A 22,929-nucleotide genomic window follows, 5' to 3' on the forward strand; every position below is an offset into this window, starting at 1 on the left:
GCAAATAGGCAGCAGGTACGGGAACGAGGATTAATTGAGCTCAGCAAACTTATTGAACATTTATTATAAGATTGAATTTTGTTACAGGAAAATATTTATAGCTCTGCAGGAAATGGTTTTATATTAGTGACAAGTAGAGAGAGACACGAATTAAAGCAATGGTCATAGCTCATAAGTCATCTCTAACTAATTAATCACACGTGAGAAAGTAAAAACAAAAGGATATTTAACATGATTTGTGCCTTTTTGACAATCACATTTATCCGTGTTTGGTCAGGATGAAAGAAAAATGATGAAAAATAGAAAAAGGAAGTGGAGAGGAAATTTTGATTTTCTATTATTCCATTGGAGTGAAAAATAAGAGAAAAGGAAATGAGGAGTTAGAGTTTCCCACCAATTTTTTTTTTATCCAAATTAGAAATAAATGGGTGGAGAAATAGCATTTAGAAATAACAAATTGCAAAATATTCCTTCTATCTTTCCCTTTTTTACTTTTTCATTCTACATATCAAGCACAAAAGGTGGAAAGTTAAATCTTTTCTATCCTCTCAATCTTTTCAATCCTCTAACCCTCTCAATGAAAGTCTTAAATTTTTAAATTTAGTTTCGCAAACCTTTTATATATTGAAATAAAATATTTCCATTCAAAACAATTCGGATGTTATATATATATAACGCTCATAAAACTTTCCCAAACCTAAAAATCGTCAAAACTAAAACAAAACAAGAGCTCTATCTTTTACTTTCCACTTTTTCTTTTCTACGTCTCTTTAACTTCTTTATGTTCTTTTGTATACATGGTAAATATTATTTTCATTCCTAAAATTTGAATGAATTTTGATTTTAATCCCTAAACATCATGCAAAATTTAGGGATGTAAATAATATTTTAGGCAAAAATACTTACGTAGCAATATAGTCATTGTTATTTTCAACTTACAATCAAGTTGGTTCATACAATTAACTTACTAACGGAAAATACTTACGTAGCAAATAATGTACATCATTGGCACACAAGTAGGTAATAAAATGAAATAAAATTTTAATTACTGCTTTTAAAAATGCCACATCAGCAATTTTATCCGTGTCAAAAAGAGAAAAGAAAGAAAGTGTGAGTTTTTTTTATTATTAAAAAATATTAAGCTTTTCTTGTTAGCCAAAAACCTAGAAATACAAAACTAAAACTCAACCCAGAAAATTCATCTATTATCTTGCAATCAAAACTTTTCGTTATCACCCATAGAACCTTCGAATATGTATTCAGCAACACAAAAGTAACATATTCCTACTATAACACAAATAAAACACGCAATCGATGCCACCATGAACACGAACAATCAGACAGTACTCAACAATTGCTCCTCATTTTACACTAACACAATCAATTGATAAATTCACAATACAAACTCACAAGGTTATTATTAAACAATTGTTCCTTAAATTCACAATATATACAAACTCATAACGTTATATATTAAACAATTGTTCCTTGCCTATAAGGACAGTAACTAGCTCAATTAAAAAGAAAGAAAGAAAAAAAAAAAAAAAAAAAGATTAAAACCCTAGAAATTGAGAAATCCTAAATTGCTTTTTGACAACCCCAACAACCAAACTTGCTGCCTCTGCATTCTGTATGCCGCTGCAAGCTACCATGGCCCTAGGCCCAATCATAGCCCTCTCACAGTCACAGACCTTCTATCCACAGCCACGACTAGGCAATCTTGTCACCGTCGAAAGCCATCAACCTCATATGCGGCCAAATCCAACTTGAAGGAATCAGCTATGTGGGATTCCATAAGGGAAGAAGAGGAATCAGAGTTAGTGAGGAAAAGATTTTGGGTTTTGGGTTGGTGTGAGTGCCTAAGAAAATGTCTTGTATGTTGTGGATTTAGGTACTGGTATTGATTACGAGGTATTGAATTTTCTGGGTTGAGCTTATTTTGTGTTTTTAGTTTGTTGTGTTTGGCTAACAGAAAGTGCAGGAAAACTACGAACTTAATTAAAATAAAATAAAATCATCCTTTCTTTTATTTATTTTTTTCCTTATGTGGATTTTTTTTATTCCTAAAAGTGATGATGTGGCTTTTTTAAAGCAGTAATTAATTTTTTATTATTTTATTAGCCACTCATGCACAAACAAGGCACACCACTTGTCACGTAAACATTTTTCATTAGTAAGTTAACGGTAAGAATTAATTTGATTATAAATTGAAAATAACGGAATCAAACTAACTACTATTAAAATATAAAGACCAAATTAACTATAACTCTAAAATATAAAAACTAAAATAGTATTTTCACCAAAATTTTAACCAAAAAGAATTATCTTTAATCGAGCACAAAGCCACAAACCCTCCTTTAGCCCTCTTGTCTTCTTTTCCCTTAGCCCTCAAGTTGAGTGCCCATCCCCATATTTTTAATAATAATTATATATATATATATATATATATATATATATATATATATTTATCTCTCTTCTCTCTTCCTTATCAAAATATGATCTCATAAGACAACTCTTTCATCATGTGAGACCTGCACGTCTATTAAGCTTGAATAATATATTAGTATTTCATTTTATGTCTTCAATTCCTTTGTTTTTTCAAAGAAACTATGTCTTCAATTCAATTGACCTTGTTGGACAAAAAACAAAAGTTGTGGAGAGTAAGGACGAACCAGGATTTGAGCTTAGGGAGGGCCGAAGTATAAACCAAAAAAAGTTTGGGGACTTTTCAAATTTTATTACCTTAATTAACACTACAATCTAATATTTGCAGACTCAATTAAAGATCATATTGCAATAAATTAATACCAATTTCATTGGTGGTGATTTTTTTAAAATTTTATTTGAGGATTTTCAAAATTTAGGACATTAACACTAGATATTGGCAACACTACATCATCTATATTGACTTTTGAATGATTTTTTTTTTTAAGTATCAATAGAAAATATTTAGTTTCTTGTTAAAATAAAAGTCATACTAGTTAAAATATTATAGTTTCTTGTTTTTAATTTTGGTTTATATCGAGGTTAATTAACACTACAATCCAGTATTTGTAGACTCAATTAAAGATTATGTTGCAATAAATTAATACCAATTTCATCGGTGGTGATTTGTTAAAATTTTATTTGAGGATTTTCAAAATTTGGGACATTAACACTAGATATTGGCAACACTACATCATCTATATTGACTTTTGAATGATTTTTTAAAAAAAAGTATCAATAGAAAATATTTAGTTTCTTGTTAAAATAAAAGTCATACTAGTTAAAATATTATAGTTTCTTGATTTTAATTTTGGTTTATATCGAGGTTATTCTCATTATTCATGAGACAATTGGGTTTGTTTCGATCAGAGGATTTTTTTATCATTCATGGGACAGTCGGGCAAAGGGATGAACTAGCTTATACTTTTTATTTTTGGGTTTATTGGGTCAATTTGTAAATATTTTTGGAGGAGGGGGTTCAAAAGTATATATTTTGGGGAACATTTGAAAGTTTTTGGGAATACATATATTAACCATAATTTTTGAAAAATCTTGGGGGGGGGGGGGGGGGGATGATTTTAAAACTCTAGAGATCCTAATTCCTAACCCATTTTTCAAACTAATTAGTAATTACTAACACCAATGACCCTAGCAGTTAATTACATTAGTCTCTATTTATCAACTAAATTTTGGGAACCATTTTATTTAAACACTAGGTCACTTAGGCAATGGCCTAAGACCCCTAAATGAAAGAAGATGAAAATGTACTTTTCGTCCCTACATTTTTGGTCAATTTCCATTTTGGTCCCAAAATTGATTTCGTTGCAAAGTTCATCCCTAAAAAAAGAAAATCATTTTTAAAATGGTCTCTGCCGTCAACCCACTGACGGAAACTTCCTACGTGGCAGACAGAGTGTCTTGCTTGCTGATGTAATGCTGACATGACCATTAAAATATTATTAAAAAATTATTTGGCATTTTTTAAATGACACGTCAGTATTTTAATTAATAAAAAATTAAAACAAAAAATATTAATTCCTTAATTTTAATTTTAAACAATAAAAAACAAACAAAAATTTTACTTTTTTAGTTTTAAATGATTTTTTATTAATCTAATTAAATTAATTAGAAAATTAAAAAAAAAAAAAAAAACCATTAGACCATTATATTAGTAAGTGTATTTACTTCTTTTTTTTTTTTTTAGGTGTGTTAGTCAAAAGTGCATATACTTTAAAAATCATCAAACCATTTTTTTATTATTATCATTAGAACATCTTAAACCAAACCATGAGAGAGAGAGAGAGAGAGAGAGAGAGAGAGAGAGAGAGAGAGAGAGAGAGAGAGATGAGAGAGAGAGAGAGAGAGAGAGAGAGAGAGAGAGAGAGAGAGAGATGAGGCCGGCGGTTTGGAGCAGATCTAGATTGCTCGATCTGGGCCTCCGTCTCAGCCACCATCTCGGCCACAATAAAGCTTGATCTCAGTGACTTTAGGTCAGATCAGTGGTGCATGGTGGTTCAGATCGGCCTTCTCTCCTCCGCCGATCCCAGCGAGTCCACCTCCACCACTGAAGCGGCGGCGCTCTTCTTCAGATCGGTCATTCTATTTGGGTTTTGCTAGGTTTTGTTGGGGTTTGTCTTGTGGGTCATGCTATTTGGGTCTTAAGACCATGAGAGTTGATCTTGATTTTTGAGTGGTCATGTTGTTTGGGTCTTGAGACCGAGAGAGTTGTTCTTGTTGGGAATGAATGGGAGAGCTCGAGTTCATCAATGAAAGAGTAAGAGATGATAAATTTTTTTTTCTTTTCTTTGGTGTTCTTGTGATAGGTTTGAGTTCTTGGATGTTGGGTTTGGTTTGAGAAGAACGTAAAGAACAAGTTGAAGAACATGAAGAAATTTTTTGATCTCTGTTTCTTTTTTTTTCTTTTTCTTTTTCATTTATGTTGTTGTGATCTAGGCCTGTGTTTGATCTCTATTTGTGATCTAGGTTTGTGTTTGTGTTTGATCTCTGTTTTATTTTCTTTTTTCGTTTGTGTTGTTGTAATCTGGGTTTGAGTTATTGGTTGCTGGGTTTGTGTTCTTGTAATCTGGGTTTGAGTTCTTCGTTGCTGGGTATGATTGGGAAGAACAAGAAGAACAAGTTGTAATGTTCTTATTAAAATTAATAATGATAAATAATATTTTAAAAAAATTAAATTAGATTTACGGTTTTTTTTTAATTTAATTTTCTTTATATAAATTTTCTGACGTGACTTTGTTTAAAAAAATTAAAATACTGATGTGGTATTTAAAAATGCCAAATAATTATTTTTAATAATATTTTAATGGCCACGTCAGCGAGCAGGGCACTCCATTTGCCATGTAGGAGATTTCCGTCAGTGGATTGACGGCAGAGACCATTTAAAAAATGATTTTCTTTTTTTAGGGATGAAATTTGCAACGAAATCAATTTTGGAACCTGATGAGGAATGAAATACTCCAGGTCGTCCACGGTCATCCATGCCAACATCCGTCCAAAGGAAATCTCGAGATGTGGCTAACACCATAGCCGTCCATGGACGAAGTCAAACCCACGTCTCTCGTCTTCAAAAGGCGACCACCTCGTCCTGACTATATTCGTCCACACGAGGAATACCCCTGGACGAGCGCGTACACTTGGGAATTACTAAAATACGCTCCACCATTCCGTAATACACGCATAACTTGCGATGACCGTTGTATGAGAAAATGCAACTATCAGGTGGTTATGGGAGTTATCTAAGAACCCCGGACATCCTGAAATCCATGGGAGGTTACAATTTCAATAACTGTCCCCAAGATACTATATAAACAGCCATTCAGACCAATGGAAGGTACGTTGAACATTTCCCAAGAAATTGGAACTTCCAAAAAATATAGAGAGAAAACTGACTTTACCATCGGAGGGTTCTTGGTCGGCGATCCCGGTCACCTTTGATTATTTTCTTTAGTTTTTCAGGCCCTTAAGAGAGCAAGTGGTCCTTTCAAATCCAGAGTATCCAGCCTACTGATTTTCCTTGCATCATCAGTTGGCGCCGTCCGTGGGAAAGCAAAACACTATTCACTATTCTTTTCATTTGACTATATCTTTTGTTGAGGATTAACCTTTCCCAGACAAAAGGCTGAATGGTTCGAACAAGATCAAGGGCTACCAGCCCAGGCCATCAGGAGAGTAGGGATGCATCTAGCAATCCCCTTCGTGATCGTAGGTCGGCGCTTGTCATGCAACCGCCTTCTATTCAACATATACAATCCATGGTTGCCACTATGGCAGAACTGACCCGTCAGAATCAGGAGTTGAATAGGGAGATCAACCTTAGGAGGCAGCGCCAAGATGGGCATATGGAGGGACGAGCCCAGAGTCAGGAAGGCGGAGGAAAAAATGTCGAGTCTGAAAATCAGACAAGGGGTATTGCTTTAAGAAGAATGCCACATTTGGAAAGAGAGATGGACCAGATGCGAAAAGCCATGGAGGACATGAGGGAGAACATGAGGCGGGCAAACCCAGTGGATGATATGGTTCACCGAACGGACTCCCCTTTCACGGCTTCCATCAACAGTCATCCCCTACCTCCAAAATTCAAAATGCCTTCCTTGGATTTATATGATGAAAATCGCGACCCGTGTGACCACATTGCCATTTTCAAGACAACCATGCACCTTCAAGGGGTCCCGGATGAGATTATGTGCAGAGCTTTCCCCACCACACTTAAGGGACCAGCGCGGGTGTGGTTCAGCAAAATACCCCCAAACTCGGTGGGATCGTTTGAAGAGTTGAGTAAGTTGTTCGTCAATAATTTCATTGGAAGACAGCGCCACAAGCGTTCCTCCTTTAGTTTGCTGACTATAGAACAAGGGGAAAATGAGAGTCTGCGATCTTTTATTACCCAGTTTAATAGGGAAGCCTTGACGGTGGACGAAATGGATGACAAGTTGTTACTGGCAGCCTTCCACAACGGAGTCAATTCTGACTTGTTCATTCATAAGCTCTACGAGCAGGAACCGCAGACCATGGCTGAGCTCGTCCACTCGGCCCAGAATTTCATGAACGCCGAGGATGCTATCATAGCCAAGAAAAGAAAAAGGGGAGAGCGCACGGAAGCGGGCCACCATCGTTACTCAGATCAGGGATCTCGTCCAAAGAAAGCTCGGGCAGACGAGAGGAAAGATAAGGATGGGAAGAAAGCAAGTTCCTCCGCAAGGAATCAGCAATATACGCCTCTGACCATGCCATTGGAGCAGGTTCTTATGCAGATCAAAGATGATCCATCCTTGAAATGGCCGGATAAGATGAAAGGAGATCCCAACAAGCATAATAGGAGCAAGTACTGCCGCTTTCACAGGGACCATGGGCACGACACAGACGAGTGCTTTGACTTAAGCAACAGATAGAAAATCTCATTAGACAAGGAAAACTAAGGAACTTCCTTGGACGAGACCAAAGAGATGAGAAGCTGAAAGCCAAGGTGGAAGAATCATCACATCCCCCACTAGGAGAAATAAGGGTAATTATAGGAGGAAACTCGACAGCGCATTCATCCAAGTCAAAGAAGACATATCTGAAAGTGGTGCAGACATCCAGCTGTTCGGATGACCTTGTAAGATGAGGGAAGTAGACGAGCAGGCCGTTACGTTCACGGACGAGGAGGCAGGACGACTTCACCACCCGCACGACGACGCGATAGTCATCACCTTGCTCATTTCTGACTACATGACCAGGAGGGTGTTGATAGATAATGGCAGTTCTGCAGACATTCTTTACTACCCCGCCTTCCAGCAAATGAGGCTAGGACGAGATCAGCTTCGACCAGTGAATTCGCCATTGGTGGGATTCGAAGGAATGAATGTGCAACCAGTGGGTACCATCACATTACTAGTGGTCGTTGGAACATGTCCACAGTAGATAACCAAAGAGGTAAATTTCCTTGTTATTGATTGTGCATCGTCATATAATGCAATTATTGGAAGACCAACCCTAAATAGCTGGAAAGCGGTGACCTCTACCTACCACTTGTCCATCAAATTTCCAACCGAGTACGGAGTAGGCCAAGTACAAGGAGATCAGTTGGCCGCCAGAGAATACTACTTGACCATGCTGGCGATGGACGAACATATACAGGCAATGAGTATAGACGGGAGAAGGATCGCAGCAGAACCCACTGAAGTATTGGAAGACGTCCCTTTGGACGAAAACCATCCTAAGAAGGTTACTAAAATTGGGGCGAGCATAGAAGAGGGGGCAAAGCACGCTTTAGTCCGATTTCTGAAGAAAAGCCTCGATGTCTTCGCATGGAATCACGAGGACATGCCTGGCATTAATCCGAGTGTCATTGCCCATAGCCTGAACGTGTGTCCCTATTCAAAACCAGTGCGTCAGAAGAAAAGAATTTTATCTCCTAAGCGAGACAATGCTATCAAGGAAGAAGTACAGAAGTTGCTTGTCGCGAAGTTCATCCGAGAAGTTTATTATCCAGATTGGTTAGCGAACGTGATGATGGTTAAGAAAGCTAACAGCAAATGGCGAATGTGCGTGGACTTCACTAATCTAAACAAGGCTTACCCCAAGGATAGTTACCCATTGCCACGCATTGACCAGCTGGTGGATTCGACGGCAGGTCACAGAGTGCTTAGCTTCATGGACGCTTTCTCGGGTTACAACCAGATACAGATGGATGAAGCGGATCAAGAGAAGACCTCATTCGTTACAAGCCAAGGGTTGTATTGCTACAAGGTAATGCCCTTCGGTTTGAAGAACGCAGGGGCAACTTACCAAAGGCTGGTTAACCATATGTTCCGTCCTCAAATCGGGCGAAATGTAGAGGTTTATGTAGACGACATGCTGGTAAAAAGTCAGGACGAGGATAGTCACCTGGACGACCTTCAAGAGACTTTTGTCACATTGCGGCGGTACAACATGAAATTAAATCCAAGCAAGTGTGCTTTCAGAGTTTCGTCGTGGAAATTTTTGGGCTTCATGGTTTCGCATAGAGGAATTGAAGCAAATCTGGATAAAATCCAGGCGATACTGAACATGGAGCCACCGAAAAATATCAAGGAAGTTCAATCTCTTACCGGACGAGTCGCCGTCCTCAACAGGTTTGTATCAAAAGCTACTGATAAATGCTTACCATTCTTTAAAGTCCTCAAGAAGGATTTCGAATGGACGGACGAATGTCAAAGGGCCTTCCAAGACTTGAAGACATATCTCATGACAGCGCCGCTGTTGAGTCCGTCTGTACCTGGTAAAGAGTTTTATTTGTATTTGGCAGTGTCCCCACACGTAGTAAGCTCAGCATTGGTAAGGGAAGAGGGGAGAGTCCAGAAGCCGGTTTATTATACAAGTCGTGCAATGAGAGGAGCAGAAGGACGATTCCCGATGATGGAGAAGCTAGCCTTCGCATTGATCACAGCTTCTAGGAAGCTGAGGCATTATTTCCAAGCTCACATCATCAACGTCCTGACAGACCACCCCATAAAGAAAGCAATGAACAAGTTGGAAGCTGCTGGACGGCTGGTACAGTGGGCTGTTGAACTTAGCGAGTTCGATATCAGATACATCCCAAGGAGTGCGATAAAAGCGCAGGCATTGGCAGATTTCATCGCAGAGTTCACCCCCAGCCACGACGACTTGGACAAGGACGAAGGAATTAAAAAGTGGGGTGATCAATGTAGACGGATCATCCACATTGCATGCAGGAGGGATTGGAGTTATATTGAAGTCCCCCAAGGGTGACAAGCTGGAGTACGCGGCTCGTCTACAGTATCAAACCACCAACAATGAGGCCGAGTATGAAGCGCTACTCAAGGGATTAGAATTGGCTAAGTTCTTAGGGGCGGAGTCGATAACAATCAGAGGAGATTCTCAGCTAGTCATCAACTAAGTAAATGGAATGTGTGATACTAAGGAGGACCGGATGAAGAAATACCTCAGTAGAGTGAAACGACTTGCACGAAAGTTCTCAACGATAAGTTTTGTTCAACTCCCCAGGGAGGAAAATATGGAAGCCAACGCCTTAGCAAAAGCAGCTTCAGCAGGAGTTACAGACGAGTATGACAACGTCCAGTATATGCCAAGCATAGACATTCCTGACATACAGCAGATAGGAGCAGGAGAGAATTGGACAAGTCGAATAGTAGTTTATCTTAAAGATGGAAGGCTTCCAGAGGACAAAGATGAAGCTAGGAAGTTAAGGGTCAGGGCAGCAAAGTACGTCTTCATAAATGAAGTGCTGTACAAGCGAGGTTTTTCTCAGCCTTATTTAAGGTGCTTGGCCCCTAATGAGTCAAATTATGTTTTGAGGGAAGTCCATGAAGGAGCATGTGGAAACCATTCAGGGGCGAGATCGTTAGTCCATAAGATCATCCGTGCCGGCTATTATTGGCCTACAATGCAGGCAGATGCTAAAGCTTATGTCAAGGTATGTGACCAGTGCCAGTGCTATAGCAATGTACCTAGACGGCCGTCGGAGTACTAGACCCCAATGATGGCCCTGTGGCCCTTTGCACAGTGGGGACTGGATATCCTAGGTCCCTTCCATATGGGAACCAGATAAATGAAGTTTTTGTTGGTAGGAATCGATTACTTTACCAAGTGGGTAGAAGCCGAGCCTCTTGCAGCGATCACTCAGCAAAATGTGAAAAATTTTGTATGGAAGAATATTTTATGTAGGTTCGGAGTACCCAGGGTATTGGTATCGGACAACGGACGTCAATTCGTCAATGCGCCCTTCAGGGACTTCTGCAATTATTTTGGAATCAAGAATCACTATTCCTCGCCCTCCCACCCACAGGCAAATGGACAAGCAAAAGTAGCAAACCGATCCCTGCTGAAGATCATCAAGACTCGGCTCGAGGGGGCAAAAGGGATATGGCCAGACGAGTTACTAGGTGTTCTTTAGGCCTATAGGACGACTGTACGAACTCCGACAGGAGAGACCCCCTTTAAATTAGCCTATGGAAGCGAAGCTGTCATACCAGCAGAAGTTCATATGGCTAATCACCGAGTAATGGAGTATCAGGAGAAAGAGAATAGGGAACAACTTCGTCTTGACCTCGATCTTATTGACGAGGTAAGAATGGACGCGGAGCAAAGGATAGCAAGGTACAAGAATCTTATGGCTAGACAGCATAATGCCATGGTGAAACCCAGACGGTTCAGTGTGGGGGACCTTGTCCTCAAGAGAATCTCCTTGGCAACTAGGAATCCAGCTCATGGAAAATTGGGACTCAATTAGGGAGGACCCTACAGGGTAATCAACTGCAAGAGGCAGGGGTCTTACTGCCTGGAAGCTCTGGACGGGCGGAAGTTAGAGCATCCCTAGAACGTGGAGCATTTGAGGAGGTACTATCAATGATAAACAGGGACGAAGGAAGTCGGTGACAAAGTAACAACTATGGTTTACGTGTTCGCTTATATTTACTGTTGTGTTCTTACTACTACTATGGTGTGTATTAAGAATAAAAAGTGCATTAGTTTATAAACTTTTGCAAAGACAAGGCTATGTATTTCCTAAAGTATTTTGATAAGGCACTAGCTCATAAGCGTGTGCCATACCTGTAGACAATGTTCATGTAATAATATGGTTTGAATCTCTTATGTATTTGATGCATAGATTTAGTTTCCATAATAATACCCACAGAAGGGGCAAAAGCCTAAGATGAATAGAAATCTTCGGACGTAGAAACACTTGTCCAAGGCTTTCCTTTAAATAAGGATAAAGCAAAGAGAAATAAGCTGAGGCATACTCGTCCAAGGCTTTCCTTTGAATAAGGATAAAGCAAAGAGAAAGAAGCTAAGGCATGCTCGTCCAAGATTTCCTTTAAATGAGTATAAAGCAAAAAGAAAAGGCCAAGGCCCACTCGTCTAAGAAAGAAAGTAGGCATTAAGGTGTGGCATTCCAAAGATGAGCAGCTAGTCAAGACGAGTAAAACATAAACGTTATGAACTCCTTGCGAGAAGATGAGTAATAATTGCCTAGAGGACAAGCAAAAGTAATGCAGTCATCATTATCGTCCTAAGTGGGTCGTCCACAAAGAAATCATGTAGACGATCATTCAACACTTAGAACATTGTTTAAAAAAGACAATTGCATAAATGATAACAATGAATAAGCTCGTCCATACAATAGATAACTGATAAAGAAGATATTCTTTAGTCTAAAGAGGGTAGACGACCACCGTCTAAAAATCCTTATAAAACGAGCATTAAAAGACAATTGTTAATAAACTCATCCAGAACACTCTAGACGAGGTAATTGTACTTGAATACATTTTTTTTTTTTAAAAAAAAAAAGAAAGCCAAACAACAATAACACTAGTTAAAAAAAATTTCTTCAAGAGGGGGGGGCATCAGTGTTGGGGTCGTCCTGAGCTGGTTTGGTGGAAGCGTCGTCCTCGATGTTGACATCGTCTGAGCCTGTGTGGATGAGAGAACTTGTAGCAACGCCAAGGTTGAGTTTAATGGTGCTAAAGTCAACTCCAGGAAAGCTGTCTATAGCGTCCATCCTAAAATCCTCAAACCCTGCTGCGTAGTTCGTGTCCAGCAGGTTAGTGAACTCTTTGGACGCTTTAAATTCCTCCACTGCCTCGTCTTTAGCTTTCTTAAGAAGAAGACTCAGCTCGTCATTCTCCTTTTGAAGAAGGTCGAGACGGTCGTCCTTCCTGGCAGCGTCGAACTTTAGCTCCCCCACCAAAACCTTCAACTCCTCAGCCTCGTCCTTGGCCTTGTTCACCACCTCAGCCCATGTCTTACAGTCATTCTTGATCTCTTCTATTCTTTTCTCTAGAAGGATCCTCGTCCTGTCCATCTCTGTGGCCTGCCTGGACGCAGCTATGAACTTTAACATTGCCTACATGGAAGAAGGGAAAGTTCAAAAGATATAAATAACATTGGGTAACATGGAAGAAGGGAAAGTTCAAAAGATAGAACTTTAACATGCTTGGCCTTCTTCCCCCAACGACTGGGCAAGCTAGCCAAGTCCACGTGCTTGGACAAGCTTTTCCTCTTGTCTCCACCAGCAAGACAAGGCTGGGGTTGAGATTCAGGCCTAACTGGCTCGTCGACCACCTCTTTCCCCTTATTTCCCTTCATGGTTGCCATTCCTAAAAATAAAAAAATAAAAAATAAAAACAACAAAACAAAAACACGTGAATATACAGATAAATAATAATAATAAAATAAAAATGAAAGATACACATATCTTTGAGAAGCACTTACGTCTACGGACGGTTTGTTCGTGTGCTAAAGTTTCGACGGATGGTTCTGGGCCAAGTCCCCACCTGTGTAGACGCTGAAGGGTCACCAACGAGTGAAAGTCTCTCTCGGAGTGTAAACGAGCCCTGTGGACGCGATCACGGTGGAACTTACTCAAATAAGGACGACCAACAGCTGAAAAAGGAAGAAGGGAGTTAAGGTTAGATCACTGCTTAAAGATAAAGTATGACAAAACAAATAATAAAAATAAATAAAAAAAATAAAAAAATAAAAAAAGAGAAGAGCATAACATACCTTCTGGACGAAGGTTCCCTAAGTCTCCAGTATAAGGAGCAAACGAGTCTCTACCAACCTCAACAGGATGCCCCGCCCAGAAACCAGAGACGAAGAAAAATTATGTCTTCCAGTTTCTGTCAGACGAGGGAAAAGACTTAATTAATCTACAGTCATTGCCCCTAGCTGTAAACTGATGGAAGCCTAGAGATTGACTTATCTCGGAGGGTTTATAGCAATACAAGAACTCGTCAACGGTGATAGGACGGTCCCCATCAAATTCCTCCCTCCATAAGACTTGCATAGAGACAATTAGTCTTCATGCGTTGGGGTTAAGCTGACACACTCCCAAGCCCAACCTAGTGAGTAATTCCCTAGCAAAGGCATTCAAAGGAAGTCTAAGCCCCCCTAACAAGTAAGCTTCATAAACACCTATTCCAAAACGAGGCTGGCAACACCATTCACCTCGGACAGCTAACCTAGGGTTTAGGTCATCAGGAATTTGAAACCAACTCCTAAGAGCATCTAACCTCCTCTCGTCCGTCCTAGAAGGAACCTTTATAGCACAGCTATATACAGTTTCCCTTTCGTCCAAAAGGGAGGATGGCGGGGAGCTCATCGAGGTGTCAGCCCCAGAAGCTGCCCTCGTCCTAACGTTTTCTTGTAAGGTCTCAAGGGAAATTCCTGGGACGCCAGAGGTATATTCCTTTGTTGTGTGACCACTACTACTGCTATTGTTACTGGAAGTATCATAACTAGAAGAGTCGTGATACTCGTCTATGGCTTTGACTACACTGTCGCTAGACGAACAGGAAGCCATTTAGGACGTCCTAGCACTTAAAAAGGAAAGTTTGAAAGTTGAAGTAAAGGGAATACCTGGCTCTAGACGGAAGACACTACGGACGCTGAGAACACTCCTAGACGAGGCGATGGACGAGGATGTCAAAACAAAAAATCTGAAAAAGTGAAAGGGGCACGAGAGGCAAACCACTATTTATAGGTAGAAAAGTCTCGATATCCACAACGATGAGACCAATGAAAAAACAACATGTGGCGCTTGCCTCGAAGGAATGAATCGACGCGGCCAACCACCTATGAAAGTACGACACGTGGCACCAAAAAAAAAAAAATCTCTGGTGATACAATGCATGACCCCTGGTCGAGGGGCAACTGATGAGGAATGAAATACTCTAGGTCATCCACGGTCATCCATGCCAACATCCGTCCAAAGGAAAGCTCGAGATGTGGCTAACACCATAGCCGTCCATGGACGAAGTCAAACCCACGTCTCTCGTCTTCAAAAGGCGACCACCTCGTCCTGACTATATTCGTCCACATGAGGAATACCCCTGGACGAGCGCGTACGCTTGGGAATTACTAAAATACGCTCCACCATTCCGTAATACACGCATAACTTCCGGTGACCGTTGTATGAGAAAATGCAACTATCAGGTGGTTATAGGAGTTATCCAAGAACCCCGGACATCCTAAAATCCAGGGGAGGTTACAATTTCAATAAATGTCCCTAGGATACTATATAAACAGTCATTCAGACCAATGGAAGGTACGTTGAACATTTCCCAAGAAATTGGAACTTCCAAAAAATATAGAGAGAAAATTGACTTTACCATCGGAGGGTTCTTGGCCGGCGATTCCGGTCACCTTTGATTATTTTCTTTAGTTTTTCAGGCCCTTAAGAGAGCGAGTGGTCCTTTCAAATCCGGAGCATCCAGCCTATTGATTTTCCTTGCATCATCAGAACCAAAATGAGAATTGACTTAAAATGTAAGGACTAAAAGTGCATCTTCGCCATGAAAGAAGGATCCACTCTATACACTATTAGAATATACTCCTGTGTATCTATCTTAAAGTGTAGAAATTTTATTTAAGGACCCTTTCACCTGGCAATAAATAAATAAATAAATAATGTTCTCTATTGACAAATAGAATGCACTCTCTATATAGTTCACATTGACAAATTAAGCCCTAAAATTTTAATCCATAAAAATTATTTAAAAATAATCCTTCTTCAAATACTGTACACTACTAACGCATTTTATTCTATTTGCAGCACTTTTAGAGTGCAAATTTTAAATCTCCGTAACACAAAAATGGTGAATGGAGGCAACAAACTCTTTCTTTCTCTCTTTATCAAACTCGAAACAAAGTCATTACTGAAATTCAACATTATTACGTAAAAAAAAATTATACCAAAATTCAAATAAATATTAATTTGTAAATATTTAAATATAAGCAAAAAATTTCATTTAAAGTTGTCACTTTAAACCTCAAAATACTTTATGGTCCATTTGGATTAAGGGGAGGAAGGGAGAATAGAATAGAGTAGAGTAGATTTAGCTCAAAATTAGTTTATTTTTAACCAACTCTACTCCTCCTCTTTCCCCCTCCATCCAAACAGGCCCTTAATTTGGTCTTAATGACTGCGCCATTCCAGATGACATGTTCCAAACAATTTGCTATCAATTTCTTAGTATGGTCTACATGGAAAAGTAAGCAATAGTTAATATTATTTCTAGTCACTTCAATTTATTATTTGTATGGAAAATTAAGCAACAGTAGGCCAAGACATTTAAGTCAATCTTGTTTCTATCATTTCAATTTCTTCTAATTGGCATGATGCTTCCCTCTAATGAATGGTGAGTTGATCTTTGAACGGACAACAAAGATCATAACCTATCACTGTTAATGCATTAATCATATCTACACCCAAAATATATATATATATATATATATATATATATAGAGAGAGAGAGAGAGAGAGAGAGAGAGAGATGAGTTCAAGTAATACCATTTTTAAATTATTAGATTTGAGTAGATCCAACGGTAAAAAAAAAAACCCTCATAAATGCTAACATTCTGATTAGGATCTCATTAATTATTCCTCATTTATTATATTTTATATCTATCTCTAAGCCCAAAAAAGTGTTATATTTGATTCTCTCTCTACGTTCCTCTCTCTATCTCTTTCTCCTCCACTATTGTTCCACCTCCATGGATAGATTGCCAGCAGAAGAAGGTAAAAAAACAAAAAACAAAAACAAACAGCAGAACATTGAAATTGAAAGGAACACACATGTTTTTATCAATATCTCAGGCCGTGATAGTTGAGAACATGCGTGTTACTTTATGTAAATTGGAGAATTCTATGGTAAAAGAACATTCCTCTATAAACTAATAATTAGAAGGAAGGAAATTTTCTTGGAACCAGTGGCGGCTCTAGGAATTTTGTTTAGGGGAATCATTAAGAAATTTAAATTTAAAAAAAATAATAAAAAGAGAACTTAAATATATTGAGTTATAGACCCAAAAAAAAAAACATGAATTTTTACAATTTCTTTCTACAAATTTTCAAAATTTGAATTGTTACACGATAGTTCCTTTTGAGTATTTATTGCCAATATGGGTAGTTATGACCATTTTATTTTGGTACGTTTTTCTAAATTTTTATTTTTATGCAATTAATATTATATATTTGTCATTGTTTTTATAAAAAAATTTAAACTAAATGACTAAACTCAACTCATTGGCTTTATTTTTATTATCGACGCACATAACCACACTCATTCATACATAAAATAATTCACTACGTGTTTACTTAACCAATCAAATGTTTGAATAATCACTAACTTTGTAATTTTTTCCTTGAATTTTTCTAACTTTCTGACAAAAAGTTATTATAACATGATAGCTATACACACTCATGTAACAAATCTTCTCTATTTCCTAATTATTAAATTATATAAAGTCATATTATATTTATATTGTACACACAAACATCCACATACACGTCATTATTCACACAAATGGCATTATAAAATAATAAAAAAAGTAATGCACACAATCAATATTAGACACACTCATACATATATAATAAAAATTTATAATAAAGAGTGACACTTACAATTCACAAACATTTACTCTTACTTTAGAGTCAGAAATACTTGTAATAAGGGTGTATAAGATTTAAGTCAGAGTGTGCAAAAATATTTTTAAGAAAAAATTAATGTATTAGACTAACACAAAAATATTAAATATATATAATTCCTTCTTCTTCTTTTTTTGAAGTCAGGGGGTTCATTTGAATCCTGAACAAAGAGCAGGGCCGCCCCTGCTTGGAACATTTTAAGGGCAAATTAGTACGAAGTTGGAAGTGAAATCTATTTAGAACAAGTCGGGTTTAAGATTGTAAAACCAAAGTCTGTACAAATCATGACACAAAATTGACCAAAATAACTTGGGTTTTGCCAGCTTCATTTAGTAAATGAGGTTTTTGAGTACAATTTAGTTTAGATTTTTTAGTACTATCATCAAAAGTAAACGTCATAAATTGATACTCTCTTTTTTAATATAAATTAATATATATCTGTGAATATTTTTAGATCACAAAACACATTTAATTGTCACATGATCATTTTAGTTGACGTAATGGTCATATGATAAAAGCAGTAAAGCACGCCTAGATAATAACCAAACACGTAATAGGATTCAAGAAGATTCCTCTAAATATATTTAACCAAAAATTTAGCCAACCAAATATTCCAATCCCTTCTATAAATACCTCTCAATCCATTTGAAATCATTCATCCACTACTCCAACCATGGTGTAAAAGTTCATCCTTCATCCATCGACATAATGACATCACTTTCAAACAAACCTCTCTTCAACCAGTTCATTTCATCTCTAGTCTTCTTCCTCCTTGTTGTCGTCATCCTTGATTTTGTTTGTTCATCCACTGCTTCTGTTTCCTTTGTAACTTCTCCTTTCATTTACACTAACAATAAGGTTAAGGTAGCAGAAGAAAGAAAGGAAGCAAAGGCTCTTCTAAAATGGAAAACCAACCTTCATAGTAAAAGCCAGACTTTCTTGTCCTCTTGGGCTGGAAGCAATCCTTGCAATTGGGTCGGAATAAATTGCGACAACAAGTCTGGAAGCGTCACCCATCTAAACCTTTCAAGTCACGGTTTGAAAGGTACACTTCACGATCTAAGCTTTCAATCCTTCCCCAATCTACTCAGTGTTGACCTTTCTTACAACTCACTATTTGGAACCATCCCCTCAAATATTGTTCACCTCTCTAAACTCTCGGTTCTAAACCTTTCTTATAATCAATTCACTGGGAGAATTCCTTCCGAAATAGGCCGATTGACAAGTCTTCACGTCTTTTACCTTGCTGCAAATCAAATGAGTGGCCTTATCCCTAAAGAATTAGGAGGGTTAGCTTCTTTGACTGACCTTAAGTTATCAACAAACAATCTCACGGGATTCATCCCTGCTTCTCTTGGAAACTTAAGCAACCTAACCACTTTAAATCTTCATACAAACCAACTTTCTGATTCCATCCCTCAAGAATTAGGAATGCTAAGTTCTTTGACTGACCTTGTGTTATCAACAAACAATCTCACAGGTACCATCCCTGCTTCTCTTGGAAACTTAAGCAACCTAACCACTCTATATCTTCATACAAACCAACTTTCTGGTTCCATCCCTCAAGAATTAGGAATGCTAAGTTCTCTAACAGTCCTTGAGTTATCAAAAAACAATCTCACAGGTACCATCCCTGCTTCTCTTGGAAACATAAGCAACCTAACCACTCTATATCTTCATACAAACCAACTTTCTGGTTCCATCCCTCAAGAATTAGGAATGCTAAGTTCTCTGACTAACCTTGGGTTATCAACAAACAATCTCACAGGTACAATCCCTGCTTCTCTTGGAAACTTAAGCAACCTAACCACTCTATATCTTTATGAGAACCAACTTTTTGGTTCCATCCCTCAAGAATTAGGAATGCTAAGTTCTTTGACTGACCTTCACTTATCAGCAAACAATCTCACAGGTTTCATCCCTGCTTCTTTTAGAAACTTAACCAAACTCATACATTTGACATTGTTCACAAATATGCTAAGTGGTTCTCTTTTATTTCAAATGAACAATTTCACTCACTTAAAAATATTTTCTTTATCATACAACCAATTCACCGGTCAATTGCCTGAAAATGTGTGCCTTGGTGGATTGCTTGAGCAATTCACCGCAAACGATAATCATTTTATTGGTTCAATACCAAAATCGTTGAGAAATTGCACCAGCCTTTTTAGAGTCCGGCTTGAAAGGAATCAACTTACTGGAAATATAGGAGACAATTTTGGAGTATACCCACACTTAGACTACATGGAGTTGAGTTATAATAAATTTTATGGTGAACTTTCAACTAATTGGGGGCAATGTCAAAACTTGACAAGCTTGAAAATCTCTAACAATGATATTTCAGGTAGAATATCTCCAAGGCTTGGAGATGCAAGTAAATTACATTGGCTTGACCTCTCCTCAAATAAGCTATATGGGGAGATTCCAAAGGAATTAGGTAAGCTAACATTTTTGTTAGTGCTTAATCTAGCCAATAACAAAATTTTTGGACACATTCCTTACAATTTTGGGATGCTATCAAATCTAGTGCATCTTAGCCTTGCCAAAAATAGTCTAAGTGGCCTGATTCCTAAACTAGGGAATTGTACAAACCTATTGGTCTTGAATTTAAGCAACAATCAGTTAAGCAAATACATCCCACTTCAAATTGGAAATTTGCAATATCTCCAAAATCTTGATCTTAGCAAAAATTTTCTAACGGGAGAGATACCACAACAACTTGGATATTTGAAAATGTTAGAATTCTTGAATTTTTCCCACAATGCACTCTATGGCAATATTCCATCCAATTTTGATCAATTGTTAAGCTTGACCTCCATTGATTTGTCATACAATCAATTGGAGGGTCCTATTCCAAATTTTAGTGCATTTCGTGTGGCACCTATTAAAGTATTTAGAAATAATAAGGGTTTGTGTGGCAACGCCACTGGATTGAAAGCTTGCCCTTCTACAATTAGCCACAATCCTCTTGTTAAAAAGTGGAATAAAGTTATGACACTGATTTTCATCCTTTTGGGCATTGTCTTACTTATATTTATCATTGTTGGAATTACATTTCATATTCACTCAAGAGAGACAAAGACAGAAATTAAACCAAAAGAAGCAAAACATCAAAATATGTTTGCTGTATGGAGCTATGATGGGAAAATGGTTTATGAAAACATTATTGAAGCAACGGAGGATTTTGAAGAAAAACATTGTATTGGAGTAGGCAGGTATGGAATTGTTTATAAAGCTGAATTATCTACAGGTCAAGTTGTTGCTGTAAAGAAATTTCACCCACTTTCAGAAGATAGTGTGGTCAATCTAAAAGCTTTCACCAATGAGATACGTAGTCTAATTGAAATACGACACCGCAACATTGTAAAACTTCATGGTTTTTGCTCACATCCACGACACTTGCTTTTAGTTTATCAATTCTTGGAAGGTGGGAGCTTGGAAAAGATACTAAACAATGATGAATTAGCACTAGAGCTTGATTGGGTTAAGAGGGTAAATGTTGTCAAAGGTGTGGCAAGTGCTCTATCTTATATGCATAATGACTGCTCACATCCAATAATTCATCGTGACATATCAAGCAAGAATGTTCTATTAGATTCGGAGTATGAAGCTCATGTGTGTGACTTTGGCACAACTAGGATTATGAGTTCTGACACATCTTATTGGACTTCATTCGTTGGTACCTTTGGATATACTGCTCCAGGTATGTTAAGTATATTGTTAAGGACATTACATTTTTCACAACCTTATGATTGAAGTAACATAAATTTTTACATGGACTTACTAACTCTACTTTTATTAACAACATTCACGTCATCTATATTCGCATTGTGACTATTGTTGTGTCTCTTGTCTTATTAATGTTATTTCAATTGGCATTGTTTGTCTTTTCAAATTGGAAAAAGTTTACCTCCAAACCGGTTTTGAGGACACCTCCTCCAACTAGCTATGTGGCTATTAAAGAGGCTATTTGCATGTACTTTTAGTCACATGACTTTTTATATGAGTTATGTGACTTATTTAAATAATACGTGTAAATAGTCTTATAAATAATCAGCAAAAAAAGAAAAAGAAAAAACAATAGTCTTATAAATAATAACTTATTGAATTGGAGGAAATTCCTTCAAACTTTGTCCTTTAAAATTTGTTTAACTACATAATGTTGTGTACGGTTGTCACTGTTTGAGCTAGTAGGTTTGGTTAATAATTATAGTACCCTGCAGGATTAGGAATGAAAAAAATATTTTCAATATCATCTTGATTGGCATTAAAAAATAAAAATACAAGATTGGAGGTCACAACCCTTGATAATTTATACGGTCACCTCCTTTATTTGGGGTCATAATCACTATTACAATATTAAAAAAAATGCTCTTTTTAATTTCAATTGTTGAGATTTTAATTAGTTTACATAGTAATTGTGCATAAATTCATCCAACTAATTTGTACTTATTGAAGAATCACATTTTACAGAGTGAGCCTCATTTTCCAACTGGTCAATTCTTTCAAACTAGATTTAATTATTTGGTGAATAGTTTAAATCAAAATTTTGCTTACACTACCTGTAATGCTCCTAGGTTCAACGAATTTTTTTTAAGATGACATAATACATAGGTAGCCCCACCCCTTCTCTCTCTAAAAAAAGAATTTCCTTTTCTTATTTGACCTTCAAAATTTTAGCAGAATTCAATTCCTTTAGTTGCCTCCTCCACCTAATTCCAAAGGAATTTACTATATGAATAGAAATGTTATTACAAACTTGCTTCTACAAAGTGAAAGAATAGTAAAACTCTAATCTTTTACTTTCAGAACATGCTTACACAATGGAAGTAAGTGAAAAGTGTGACGTTTATAGCTTTGGAGTAGTCACATTAGAAGTAATTATGGGAAGGCATCCGGGTGATTTGATCTCATCATTTCTATCAACCTCATTTGCATCATCTTCCTATGATGTGCTATTAGAAGATGTATTGGATCAACGGCTTGCGTTGCCTACAGGGCAAGTTGCGGAGAAGGTGGTTTTAGTGGCAAAGATAGCATTGGCATGCTTGCACACCAATCCATATTCTCGTCCGACCATGCAACAAGTTTATCAGAAGCTATCAACTTGGAAATCCCCGTTCACAAAGCCTTTGGGCATGATCACATTAAGAGAGCTTGTTGGTCTCGAAAATCTGATTTAAGCTTCACAAGTGTTTTACATATTCTCAAGTACGCTATCTTGTTAGTGTACATTCGATCCTCGTGTATAGTTTTAAATACTTATAAAGCTAAAACTTAATTTTTTTTTTTTTTTAAAAAAAAACCACAATTTGCATAATTGTTCATTTCCTCTGCAGTTATTGGCATTGAGCTTGGATCTCTACTCTACTGTGATGCCCAGCGCCAATCTTTAGCCGTTTCAATGTTCATCTAGCACTGCAAGAACACCATCTTCAACCTGTCCATCTCTAAGCGCTTCAAGCTTAGAGGAAGCTGAGTTCTTTCTTGCCTACTTC

At 37.6% G+C, this 22,929-nt stretch overlaps 2 protein-coding genes across 2 annotated transcripts; both read left to right on the plus strand.

Annotated features, from left to right (window-relative positions):
- The first annotated feature begins 9,913 nt into the window (after nucleotides 1–9,913).
- Nucleotides 9,914–10,556, plus strand: LOC142628539 (uncharacterized). Its single transcript, XM_075802618.1, has 2 exons — nucleotides 9,914–10,393; nucleotides 10,527–10,556. The coding sequence occupies exons 1-2, from the start codon at nucleotides 9,914–9,916 to the stop codon at nucleotides 10,554–10,556; spliced, it is 510 nt and encodes a 169-aa protein (XP_075658733.1).
- Nucleotides 10,557–18,139: 7,583 nt separating this feature from the next.
- On the plus strand, nucleotides 18,140–22,716 carry LOC142630050 (uncharacterized). The gene is made up of 2 exons (XM_075804122.1): nucleotides 18,140–21,134; nucleotides 22,241–22,716. Exons 1-2 carry the CDS (start codon nucleotides 18,140–18,142, stop codon nucleotides 22,612–22,614), a joined length of 3,369 nt encoding a protein of 1,122 aa, XP_075660237.1. The 3' UTR covers nucleotides 22,615–22,716.
- Nucleotides 22,717–22,929: the final 213 nt, after the last annotated feature.

Source organism: Castanea sativa, chromosome 3 (genome assembly GCF_040712315.1).
Source record: "Castanea sativa cultivar Marrone di Chiusa Pesio chromosome 3, ASM4071231v1".
Classification (NCBI taxonomy): Eukaryota; Viridiplantae; Streptophyta; class Magnoliopsida; order Fagales; family Fagaceae; genus Castanea; species Castanea sativa.

What these genes read in the sequence shown, in the direction of transcription:
- LOC142630050 (XM_075804122.1), top strand. Translation starts at nt 18,140, where the DNA reads ATGACATCACTTTCAAACAAACCTCTCTTCAACCAGTTCATTTCATCT. An exon ending in CTTTGGATATACTGCTCCAG is followed by an intron (nt 21,135 to 22,240) that starts GTATGTTAAGTA and finishes TTTTACTTTCAG; the next exon opens with AACATGCTTACACAATGGAA.
- LOC142628539 (XM_075802618.1), top strand. Translation starts at nt 9,914, where the DNA reads ATGAAGAAATACCTCAGTAGAGTGAAACGACTTGCACGAAAGTTCTCA. An exon ending in ATTATTGGCCTACAATGCAG is followed by an intron (nt 10,394 to 10,526) that starts GCAGATGCTAAA and finishes TGGATATCCTAG; the next exon opens with GTCCCTTCCATATGGGAACC.